Below are 12,359 nucleotides of genomic sequence, written 5' to 3' on the forward strand. Positions count from 1 at the left end.
CCAAGGTCATCCCAGCAGCTGCAAGTGCAGGAGTGGGGAATCAAACCTGGTTCTCCCAGATAAAAGAGCTATGGCTGACCCAAGGCCATTCCAACTTCTGCAAGTGGAGGAGTGGGGAATCAAACCCTGTTCTCCCAGATAAGAGTCCGCACGCTTAACTACTACACCAAACTAGCTCTCCATTAGAGCTCTGGCTGACCCAAGGCCATTCCAGCTGCTGCAAGTGGAGGAGTGGGGAATCAAACCCAGTTCTCCCAGATAAGAGTCTGCACACTTAACCACTACACCAAACTGGCTCTCAACAGATCTCTAGGCAACAGAAACCAGTTCACCTGGAGAACATGGTTGTTTAGGAAGTTGGGACTCTGTAGCTTTATACCCCGCTGAAGTCCCTCCCCAAACCCCACCCTCCTCGGTGGGGTCCCTCCCTGAGCCTGCTCCGGCGGGGAGGGCGGGATACAAATAAAAATTGTTGTTGTTGTCGGGGCCAACCCCTAAATTTCCTGGAATTTCTCAACCCAGAGTTCACAACCCTTCTCTGGATTTCAGGGTTCAGTAGTTCTCCCAGATTAGAGACTCCGCACTCAGCCACTACACTGAGCCAGTTGGTGTAGTGGTTAAGTGCATGGACTCTTATCTGGGAGAAGCGGGTTTGATTGCCCACTCCTCCCCTCGCACCTGCTGGAATGGCCGGGTCAGCCATAGCTCTGACAGAGGTTGTCCTTGAAAGGGCAGCTGCTGTGAGAGCTCTCTCAGCACCACTTACCACACAGGATGTCTGTTGTGGGGGAGGAAGGGAAAGGAGATTGTAGGCCACTCTGAGACTCTGTCCTTGAAAGGGCAGCTTCTGTCAGAGCTCTCTCAGCCCCACCTGCCTCACAGGGTGTCTGTTGTGGAGGATGAAGGGAAAGGAGATTGTCAGCTGCTCTGCGACTCTGTCTTTGAAAGGGCAGCTGCTGTGAGAGCCCTCTCAGCCCCACCTGCCTCACAGGGTGTCTTTTGTGGGGGAGGAAGGGAAAGGAGATTGTAGGCCACTCTGAGACTCTGTCTTTGAAAGGGCAGCTTCCGTCAGAGCTCTCTCAGCCCCACCTGCCTCACAGGGTGTCTGTTGTGGGGGAGGAAGATAAAGGAGATTGTTGGCTGCTCTGAGACTCAGAGTATAGGGTGGTATATAAATCCAATATCATCACCACCACCACCACCTTTCTTGTGCAAATTTACTCTATTGGTATCCTTAACACAGACCATCCCCCCCCCCCCCCGCCAGGGTAGCTTTTAGGCTACATGAAATAGCTTGCAAATCCAAGTTGCTTCTCTATCACCGATCATCTTCTCAGGGACCAACTCCAGAGGAACAGCTACATTTCCTGGAACGCAGTGCAAGAATTGCTGAAAGACTGAGAGCTGTCGCCGTACTAGGGTTGCCAAGTCCAATTCAAGAAATTTCTGGGGACTTTGGGGGTGGAGCCAGGAGACATTAGGGGTGGAGCCAAGATCAAGGCTGTGACAAGCATCATTGAACTCCAAAGGGAGTTCTGGCCATCACATTTAAAGGGACGGCACACCTTTTCATTGCCTTCCTTCCATAGGAAATAATGAAGGATAGGGGCACCTTCTTTTGGGGCTCATAGAATTGGACCCCCTGGTCCAATCTTTTTGAAACTTGGGGGATATTTTGGGGAGAGGCACTAGATGCTATACTGAAAATTAGGTGCCTCTACCCCAAAAAACAGCCCCCAAAGAGCCCCAGATACCCGCAGATCAATTCTCCATGATTTTCTATGGGAATAAATCTCCCTAAGGAACAATAGTTTCCAGCAGACATTTCCCTCCCCTCCCCCCCCACCCCGTTTTCTCATGACCTTGAAGCGGCGGGGGGGGGGGGAAGGCCTCCAAACCGGGGGATCAGGGCCATCTGCAGCTGTTTATTATGACAGAAAGAGCCGAAGGGAAACTGAGCGTCTGATGGGCTTTGCCAAGAGAGGGGGTGGATCAGGCCACGCTGTGGATCCCTTCCTTCCACCCGCTGCTGGTGCTACTTCCAAGGAGACCCCCTACAGCCTGGACTCACATCCGCTTTTGGCAAGGGCTTTGCGAGACGAGGAGGAGGAATTGGGATTTTTGCAGTGAGAACGGTTATCTCTTCAGAAATTTCTGAGATGAGAGCTGCAAGATGGGGAGAGAGAGGTGGAACGAAAGCAGCTTTAAAATGCATTCCCTAAGTCGCTGGCTGCCTTGGCCTGAAGAAATGATTTAAAGAGAGAAATGCCTTCTTCAAGCTGACAGGGGGGTGGGGGCTTCGAGAGCCACATGAGCTGCAGTTTGGCCACGCCTACTTTAGGCGGATCCTGCATCAAGGGGGGGGTTGGACTAGATGACCTCTAGTGGCCCTTCCCAACACATCGTTCTAGGGAGTCTTCTCCGTTTGAAATAAAATAAAGCCACCTTGAAGGAATTATAAAGACCAACTGCTCCTGTGTGAAAACAGAGCCGTCCTTTGCAGGTAGAGAGCCACTTGGTGGGAAGGGTGGGATATAAATCATAAATAAAGTAAAGTAAAGTTTGGTGTAGTGCATGGACTCTTATCCGGAAGAACGGGGTTTGTTTTCCCCACTCCTCCACTTGCACCTGCTTGGAATGGCCTTGGGTCAGCCATAGCTCTCGCAGGAGTTCTCCTTGAAAGGGCAGCTGCTGTAAGAGCACTCCCAGCCCCACCCACTTCACAGGGTGTCTGTTGTGGGGGAGGAAGGGAAAGGAGATTGTGAGCTACTCTGAGACTCTGTCCTTGAAAGGGCAGCTGCTGGGAGAGCTCTCTCAGCCCCACCCACCTCACAGGGTGTCTGTTGTGGGGGAGGAAGGGAAAGGAGATTGTGAGCTACTCTGAGGGTGTTTTCGCACTGACCTTAATTGGCAGCGACGTCCCTCTTCACCGCGCAGGATCTGTGCGGATTTCGCACCAATTGCTGCGGAGCACCTGGAAGAGCCGCAAAGTCCCGCGGCTTTTGCGGTGCAAATGGAAACTGGTTTTTGGCGGTTTCCATTTGCGCCGCAAAAGCCGTGGGACTTTGCGGCTCTTCCGGGTGCTCCGCAGCAATTGGTGCGAAATCCGCACAGATCCTGTGCGGTGAAGAGGGACGTCGCTGCCAATTAAGGTCAGTGCGAAAACGCCCTGAGACTCTGTCCTTGAAAGGGCAGCTTCTTCAAGAGCTCTCTCAGCCCCACCCACCTCACAGGGTGTCTGTTGCGGGGGAGGAAGGGAAAGGAGATTGTGAGCTACTCTGAGACTCTGTCCTTGAAAGGGCGGCTTCTGCGAGAGCTCTCTCAGCCCCACCCACCTCACAGGGTGTCTGTTGTGGGCGAGGAAGGTAAAAGGGATTGTGGCTGCTCTGACACTCTAAGATTCAGAGTATAGGGCGGGATATAAATCCAATATCACCTTCTTCCAGTCACCCACCAATTACAAGCGTTCCCCTCCCTCCAACAACCAAAGATGCTTCTTAACCAAAATGGCTTTTAATGTTAAAGTTACACCCTTTCCCCTGTTAATTAAAACACAGCAGAGGCTGCTAACATCAAATCAACTGACTGATCATCCAAAGAAGGGAAAGGGGGAGGGGGGAAACGGCAAACTCAGTGACACACAAAAAACAGCCCCCAAACTCCTCTTCCTTATAAAAGGATGCCAAGGGGGGGGGGGAGGAAGGGTATATTACAATTTACAGTTTACAGAGGAAAAGTCAAAACTGCAGGCCACAAAAGCTTTCCGGAAAAACAAGAGAGCCGAAGAGTCAGGCGACGAGGCACCCGGAGGTAGTTCCCCCCCCCCCCAAGGGTTCAGGTGGGGTTGCCAACCTCCGGGTGGGAGCTGGAGATCTCCTGGAACTACAACGGGACAAGAGAGATCAGCTCTCAGGCATTATACCCCAACGTCGTCCATCCCTTCCCCCAACCCCCTACCCCAGCACCGCTAACCAAGAGCTGGCAAACTTTGGTTCAAATGACTGACTCCCCACCCCACCCCGAAAATTTAAAAAAAGATCTTGCACCCCTGGTCCGTTGAGGTGAGTCGTGTCCTCAGACTGACAGCTGCTCTCCAGGGTCTCAGGCGGAGGTCTTTCTCATCGCCTCCTCCCTGGTCCTTTTCACTGGAGGTGCCGGGGGTTGAACCTGGGACCTTCTGCCTGCCAAGCAGAGGCTCTTCCGCTCAGCCACCACCCCTCCCTGAGGCTGGCAAAAGTTCTCCAGGGTCTCAGGCAGAGGTCCTTCCCATCCCCTCCCGCCTGGTCCTTTTAACCGGAGATGCTGAGGGCTGAACCTGGGACCTTCTGCATGCCAAGCAGAGGCTCTTCCACTCAGCCAGGTTCTCAGGCTGAGGTCTTTCCCGTCACCTGCCACCTGGCCCTTTTCACTGGAGATGCCGGGGATTGAACCTGGGACCTTCTGCACGCCAAGCTGAGGCTCTGCCACTGAGCCACGGCCACTCCCACTTTGATAGGTGACCTTGCTGGGGGTGGAAGGATAGCGCCGCATTCCGGCAGGCTGCTGCAAAGTCCCTCTGCAAGGTCCAGGGAACCCATCCTGTTTGCTGAGGCTTTTTGCTCATCTTGGGCAGAAGAAAAACAGTACGTCAAGCCAAGGCTTAAAGCCAAGGTTTTCGGGAAGCCAAATTGGCACACTTGCCTCCAGCCACCGGCGGATCTGGGGCTCAAATGTGGTCCAGACAAAGCTGGGAATGTTTAGCCTGGTGAGGAGGCGGCTGAGAGGTGATAGGATCACCATCTTCAAGTACTTGAAGGGCTGTCTTATAGAGGAGGGTGTGGAATTGTTTTCTGTGGCCCCGGATGGTAGGACCAGAATAAATGGGTTGAAATTAAATCAGAAGAGTCTCCGGCTCAACATTAGGAAGAACTTCCTGACTGTTAGAGCGGTTCCTCAGTGGAACAGGCTTCCTCCTTGGGAGGTGGTGGGCTCTCCTTCCTTGGAGGTTTTTAAGCAGAGGCTAGATGGATATCTGACAGCAATAAGGATCTTGTGAATTTAGGGGGAGGTGTTTGTGAGTTTAGAGCGGTTCCTCAGTGGAACAGGCTTCCTTAGGAGGTGATGTGGGCTCTCCTTCCTTGTAGGTTTTTAAGCAGAGGCTAGATGGCCATCTGACAGCAATAAGGATCCTGTAAATTTAGGGGGAGGTGTTTGTGAGTTTCCTGCATTGTGCAGGGGGTTGGCCTAGATGACCCTGGAGGTGCCTTCCAACTCTAGGATTCTATGATATGATCACCATCTTCAAGTACTTGAAGGGCTGTCCTATAGAGGATGGGGTGGAATTGTTTTCTGTGGCCCTGGAAGGTAGGACCAGAACCAGTGGGTTGAAATTAGATCAGAAGAGTTTCTGGCTCAACAGTAGGAAGGACTTCCTGACTGTTAGAGCGGTTCCTCAGTGGAACAGGCTTCCTCGGGAGGTGGTGGGCTCTCCTTCCTTGGAGGTTTTGAAACAGAGGCTAGATGGCCATCTGACAGCAATGAGGATCCTGAGAATTTAGGGGGAGGTGTTTGTGAGTTTCCTGCATTGTGCAGGGGGTTGGCCTAGATGACCCTTGAGGTCCCTTCCAACTCTAGGATTCTATGAGTGAATACCAAAGACCAATCAGGGTTCCCAGCTTCCAGGGGCTGCCTGGAGACCTCCCGTTATTACAGCCGATCTCTTCAGATGGCCAAGCACCGTACCCCCCGAAGAAGATGGCTGCAGTGGAGGGTGGACTCTATGACATGGTACCATGCGGAGGTCCTTTCCCCTCTAATCCCCCCTCTTTTGGCTCCATCCCCCAAATCTCCCGGCATTTCCCAACCCGGACTGTCGAGGAACAACCCTCTGCCGGCTTCCACCAGCCCCCGCCCCACGCCAGACTCCCGAGTGCCACCAGGCTGGGTTTCCAACACTTCCCAATGAACCACGACTGCGCTTTCATCTCTTCGTAGTCCCCGCAAGTCCTCCATCCAGCAGGGGGCAGCAGCGTCCGTACATCCCCGCATTGTCCACGGGAATCACCGTTCAAGTGTCCGCGTTAAAACAAAAAAGGTAACAAGATGTCCTCTTCCTGGACTTTCCCCTTTAGTGACCCCTTCCCCCTTTTGAAGAACCCCCACCCACCCAACCCCCGATACGAGTCCACCTGCGGCGCAGCGGGCAAGCCGACCCGCCCATCACACCACCGAGCTGACCTCCGCGGGGGCATTCAAGTTCTCCACCACGTCCTCCCGCTCGATGGCCGCCAGGGCTGTGCACAGAACCTCCAGGGTGGCCCCCTCCTTGGTAGACCAGTCGGAGAGCAGGGTGTGCGCGGGGGCCTCCCCCCGGCCGAAGGTAGCCACGGTTTCCTCCTTGTAGCCCAGGTGATCGGCCAGACAGCGCCAGTCTTTCCCGTGGCCTGGCGTCTCCAGCAGCTGCTCGGCCTCTTCTCGCTTGTGGGGTGGGAGGTGGGCGTAGAGCTGGGGCTCAGGCTTCTGCGCTGTTCGGAGGGGAAGCAGAGAGAGGGAGAGTCATAGAATCCTAGAATCCTAGAGTTGGAAGGGACCTCCAGGGTCATCTAGTCCAACCCGCTGCACAAAGCAGGAAACTCACAAACCCCTCCCCCTAAATTCACAGGATCTTCGCTGCTGTCAGGTGGCCATCTAGCCTCTGTTTAAAAACCTCCAAGGAAGGAGAGCCCACCAGCTCCCGAGGAAACCTGTTCCACTGAGGAACTGCTCTAAACTCACAAACACCTCCCCCTAAATTCACAGGATCTTCATTGCTGTCAGATGGCCATCCAGCCTCTGTTTCAAAACCTCCAAGGAAGGAGAGCCCACCACCTCCAAGGAGGAAGCCTGTTCCACTGAAGAACCGCTCTAACGGTCAGGAAGTTCTTCCTAATGTTGAGCCGGAAACTCTTTTGATTTAATTTCAACCCACTGGTTGTGGTCCTACCTTCTGGGGCCACAGAAAACAATTCCACGTCCTCCTCTATATGACAGCCCTTCAAGTACTTGAAGATGGTGATCATATCATAGAATCCTAGAGTTGGAAGGGACCTCCAGGGTCATCTAGTCCAACCCCCTGCACAATACAGGAAACTCACAAACACCTCCCCCTCAATTCACAGGATCTTCATCACTGCCAGAGGGCCATCTAGCCTCTGTTTAAAAACCTCCAAGGAAGGAGAGCACACCACCTCCCAAGGAGGAAGCCTGTTCCACTGAGGAATCGCTCCTACGGTCAGGAAGTTCTTCCTAATGTTGAGCTGGAAACTCTTTTGATTTAATTTAAACCCATTGGTTCTGGTCCTACCTTCTGGGGCAACAGAAAACAATTCCACCCCATCCTCTCTAGGACAGCCCTTCAAGCACTTGAAGATGGTGATCATTTTACCTCTCAGCCGCCTCCTCTCCAGGCTAAACATGCCCAGCTCCTTCAACCTTTCCTCATAGGACTTGGTCTCCAGACCCCTCACCATCTTCAACCTTTCCTCATAGGACTTGGTCTCCAGACCCCTCACCATCTTCATCGCCTTCCTCTGGACCCGTTCCAGCTTGTCTAGATCCTTCTTAGAATGTGGTGCTCGAGTCAGAGAGTACCCGTGCATCTCCCCATGTGGCTGCGATTGTGGAGGAAACAGGGATGGTCCCAAGAACACCGGGAGAGCCCTGCAGGATCAGACCAGTTGTCCATCTAACCCAGGCTCCTGTCTCACCCACTGGCCAACTAGTTCCTCAGGAGATCAAACTACAGGGTAGAGAGGCTGAAGCCTTCCTCCAAGAAGAATATTAGAACAGCCTAGTTGGATCAGAGCAATATACGCCCATATACGCCCCAGAGGTCGTTGCGATCGGCTTCGCAACACCTCCTGACCACCCCTGGCCCTAAGGACGACCGAGTTGCCTTGACCAGAGCCGGGGCCTTTTCAGCTCTGGCCCCTGCCTGGTGGAATCAGCTCCCTGCGGAGATTCGGGCCCTACCTGAATCACTGCCATTTCGTAGGACCTGCAAGACGGAGTTGTTCCGCCGGGCCTATGGTTGAGGCAGCGAGCGTCCTATTATTCCACCCTTTGGCCTCCCTTGTGGTGACGTCGTGCTTTATTACAGTGCTGTCCTATTGTCGTTACCCTCGTTTAAGGTGGGCCTACAACCGGTGATCGAGACGCTGTGCCCTGTCTGCCGGTGGCACGTTTTATTTATTGCTTACACTGTTAATTTCAAATGGGTGTTTTGACTTGGATACGGAGGTTTTTATTGTTATTTTTATATGTTGCGATCCGCGCTGAGCCCGTTTGCGGGGAAAGGCGGACTATAAGCCCATTAAATAAATAAATGGTCCATCTAGTCCAGGATCCTGTCTGACACAGTTGCCTTGCCCAGGTTGAGCTCTTACCCTTGTTGAGCGGGTGGTGTTCTTGGAGGCTGTGGGTGTCTAGGAAGACCCCGCTGTCGCTGTGGAGTTTCTCGCCTTCTGGGGAAGTGCCCAGCTCCCCAGCCCGAGCCTTTGCCAGCTGCTTCTTCTGCTTACAGGTGCTCCAGCTGCAGAAAAGAGGGGGAGTACAGTTATTACCTGGGAGCAAGGGATAAAGGCCCCAACCTGGATGACGTGGTCTGGCCTGATTTCATCAGATCTCAGAAGCTAATTGCTCTAATGGCAGAAAGTGAGGAGGACCTAAAAAACCTCTTGTTGAGGGTGAAAGAGGAGAGCACAAAAGTAGGCCTGAAACTCAACATCAAAAAAACTAAGATCGTGGCATCTGGTCCCATCACACCTTGGCAAATAGAAGGGGAAGACGCAGAAGTAGCGACAGACTTCACATTTCTGGGATCCAAGATCACTGCAGATGGTGACTGCAGCCATGAAATTAAAAGACGTTTGCTCCTCGGGAGGACAGCTATGGTGAACCTGGGCAGTATAATAAAAAGTAGAGACATCACCCTGCCAACAAAAGTCCGTATAGTCAAAGCGATGGTATTCCCAGTAGTAATGTATGACTGTGAGAGCTGGACCATAAGGAAGGCCGAGCGCAGAAGAACATAAGAGAAGCCATGTTGGATCAGGCCAATGGCCCATTCAGTCCAACATTCTGTATCACACACACAGTGGCCAAAATATACACATGCTCACACACACACACTGTGGCTAATAGCCACTGATGGACCTCTGCTCCATATTTTTATCCAATCCCCTCTTGAAGCTGGCCATGCTTGTAGCCGCCACCGCCTCCTGTGGCAGTGAATTCCACGTGTTCATCACCCTTTGGGTTTTTGAACATGAACATATGAAGCTGCCTTCTACTGAATCAGACCCTTGGTCCATCAAAGTCAGTTTTGTCTTCTCAGACTGGCAGCAGCTCTCCAGGGTCTCAAGCGGAGGTTTTCCACACCTATTTGCCTGGACCCTTTTTTTGGAGATGCCGGGGATTGAACCTGGGACCTCCCGCTTCCCAAGCAGATGCTCTGCCACTGAGCCACCGTCCCTCTCCTACTTCCTTTTTTCCGTTCTAACCCGACTGCTCAGCAATTTCATCGAATGCCCACGAGTTCTTGTATCGTGAGAAAGAACAGATGCTTTTGAGCTGTTGTCGCTAACACGGATTTGAGCAGACTTCGGAGGACGATAGAAGACGGGAGGGCCTGGCGTGGCTTTGTCCACGGGGTCGCAAAGAGTCGGACTCAACTGTGCGACTGAACAACAACAGAAACCAGTTGTGGTTGGGTCTGGTTAAGATTCGAAAGCTAAGCAAGGCTGTCCATCATCAGTACTTGGATGGGAGACCGCCAAAGAAGTCCAGGGTTGCTATGCAGACGTAGCCAATGGCAGACCACCTCTGTTCTTCTCTTGCCTTGAGCCAGGGCTCATCAGATCTCAGAACTAAGCAGGGTTAGCCTTGGTTATTACTTGGATGGGAGACAACGAAGGGAATCCAGGCTTCCTCTGCAGAGGCAAGGAATGGCAAAGCACCTCGGAATGTGTCTTGCCTTGACCGGGGTAGCCCAGAGTGTCCTGATCTAAGCAGGTTTAGCACATGGATGGGAGTCTACCAAGCAAGTCCCAGGTTGCTGTCTCATGGTGGACAATGGCGAATAACTCTGTTCCTCTCTTGCCTCAAAATCTCTACACTAGCAGGGATATAAAACATGCAGCCGGGGGGCTGGATCAGGCCCCCACAGGGATCCTATTGGGCCTGCAAGCAAATCAAAAGCAGGTTTACAACTTACAGATACACACTTGAACCACACCTGAACAGCATACTCAAAATTGCTATAGCACAGACATTGTCGCCGGTGTTTGATGCAGTAATTCAGAAGAAGAGTTATCAGAGACTGTTCAATAAATGAAATATTGCAAGAACGCTAACGTTTTTGGAATTACAGAATCATAGAGTTGGGAGGGACCTCCGGGGTCATCGAGTCCGACCCCCTGCACAATGCAGGAAACCCACAAACACCTCTCCCTAAATTCACAGGATCTTCATCGCCGTCAGATGGCCATCTAGCCTCTATTTAAAAACTTCCAAGTAAGGAGAGCCTACCACTTCCCGAGGAAGCCTGTTCCACTGAGGAACTACTCTAATGGTCAGGAATCATAGAATCCTAGAGTTGGAAGGGACCTCTAGGGTCATCAAGTCCGACCCCCTGCACAATGCAGGAAACTCACAAACACCTCCCCTTAAATTCACAGGATCTTCATCGTTGTCAGATGTTCATCTAGCCTCTGTTTAAAAACCTCCAGAGGAGAGCCCACCACCTCCCGAGGAAGCCTGTTCCACTGAGGAACTACTCTAATGGCCAGGAATCATAGAATCCTAGAGTTGGAAGGGACCTCTAGGGTCATCGAGTCTGACCCCCTGCTCAATGCAGGAAACTCACAAACACCTCCCCGTAAATTCACTGGATCCTCATTGCTGTCAGATGGCCATCTAGCCTCTGTTTCAAAACCTCCAAAAGTTTTAAGCATGTTCCAAAAGTTTTTAATTAAATCTTTAAACGTGTGCGACTGCAACCTGGCAATACAATTTATGACGCACACAGTCCGGATTGACAAAGTCTCATTTATGTCAGATTTGGCCCTCATAATCAATGAGTTTAACATCCCTGTTCTACAAGGTCGCCATGAATTAGCTGCAGATGGACAGCGCTCCCCACCTTCATGGATGAAGACTGAAGTTCAGTAAGACCTCCATTAGAGTAAATAGCCTGGCCCTCTCTCTGAACTTCACACACACACCGCCCAATACAGGGATTCTAGTCGGGTTGCCAATCCCCAAGTGGTGGCAGGGAATCCCCCAGTTGGAGACCCTCCCCCCACTTCAGGGTCATCAGAAGGGGGGGAGGGAAATGTCTGCTGAATGCTCCATTATTCCCTATGGAGACCAATTCCCGTAGGGTATAATGGAGAATTGATCCACAGGTATCTGGGGCTCTGGAGGGGTTGCTTTTTGAGATAGAGGCACCAAATTTGCAGCACAGCATCCAGTGCCTCTTCCCAAAACACCCTCCAAGTTTCAATGAGATTGGACCAGGGGGTCTAATTCTAGGAGCCCCCAAAGAAGGTGCCCCTATCCTTCATGATTTCCAACGGAGGGAAGACATTGAAAAGATGTGCGGTCTCTTTAAATGGGATGGCCAGCACTCCCTTTGGAGTTCAATGATGCTTGCCACACCCTTGCTCCTGGCTCCACCCCAAAAGTCTCCTGACTCCACCCCCAAAGTCCTCAGATATGTCTTGAGTTGGACTTGGCAACCGTAGATTCTAGTGTGGGTGGGTGTTGCTGAAGGGGGTTCGGAGCTCATCCGTCCTTCAGCAATTGCCTTGGAAGGGGAAAAAAAGGGGGAACCAAGGAGAAGCGGAGCCTCTTTTCTCTGCAGGCTCTCAAAGGCCAGGATAATGAGGCCGCATCGATTCCCTCCCCTGCTGGCATCTGAAGACAGATGGCTCTGAAATTCCAGCCGTGGGGAGGAGTCACAGAGGAGTGGGAAGCAGCTGGGCTGGGGAGGGAGCTGAGGAAGCGATGATGGGGGAGGGAGGTAAAGAGCCAAGGCGGAGGTCACAGTCCTCCCGCTAGGAGATATTTCATTGCCAGAGCAAGTTAAGCTGGAGCATAAAAGGAAACCCCGGCCCAGGAGGTTTCCCAGGCATGGATTAAAATTTGATGGCACCAACTGCCAGAGGCTGGAAACTGAGTTTTGTCTATTGCCTTGTGTCACTCATGCCCTTCCACCCTCTACACTGGAGAAATGGGCTGGTCTCTTCGATGGAGAATTAATGGGCATCAGGAGGGAACGCCCAGCAGGAACTTATTTGCATATTAGGCCACACCCCCTGGATGGCACCATTGTTACACAT

The 12,359-nt window shown here is 52.3% G+C and overlaps 1 protein-coding gene across 1 annotated transcript in view; it reads right to left on the reverse strand.

The window, feature by feature from the left end:
* Positions 1-6,156: 6,156 nt before the first annotated feature.
* Positions 6,157-12,359, reverse strand: part of LOC132578325 (tumor necrosis factor receptor superfamily member 16-like) — an 85,695-nt gene continuing 79,492 nt past the window's right edge. Inside the window, exons 5-6 of the mRNA XM_060248265.1 lie at positions 8,403-8,548; positions 6,157-6,503 (exon numbers count right to left, since the gene is read on the reverse strand). Of these exons, the coding sequence (XP_060104248.1) occupies positions 6,199-6,503; positions 8,403-8,548 (451 nt within the window). The 3' untranslated portion in view covers positions 6,157-6,198. The remainder of the gene's footprint in view (positions 6,504-8,402; positions 8,549-12,359) is intronic.

Source organism: Heteronotia binoei, chromosome 10, assembly GCF_032191835.1.
Source record: "Heteronotia binoei isolate CCM8104 ecotype False Entrance Well chromosome 10, APGP_CSIRO_Hbin_v1, whole genome shotgun sequence".
Lineage (NCBI taxonomy): Eukaryota > Metazoa > Chordata > Lepidosauria > Squamata > Gekkonidae > Heteronotia > Heteronotia binoei.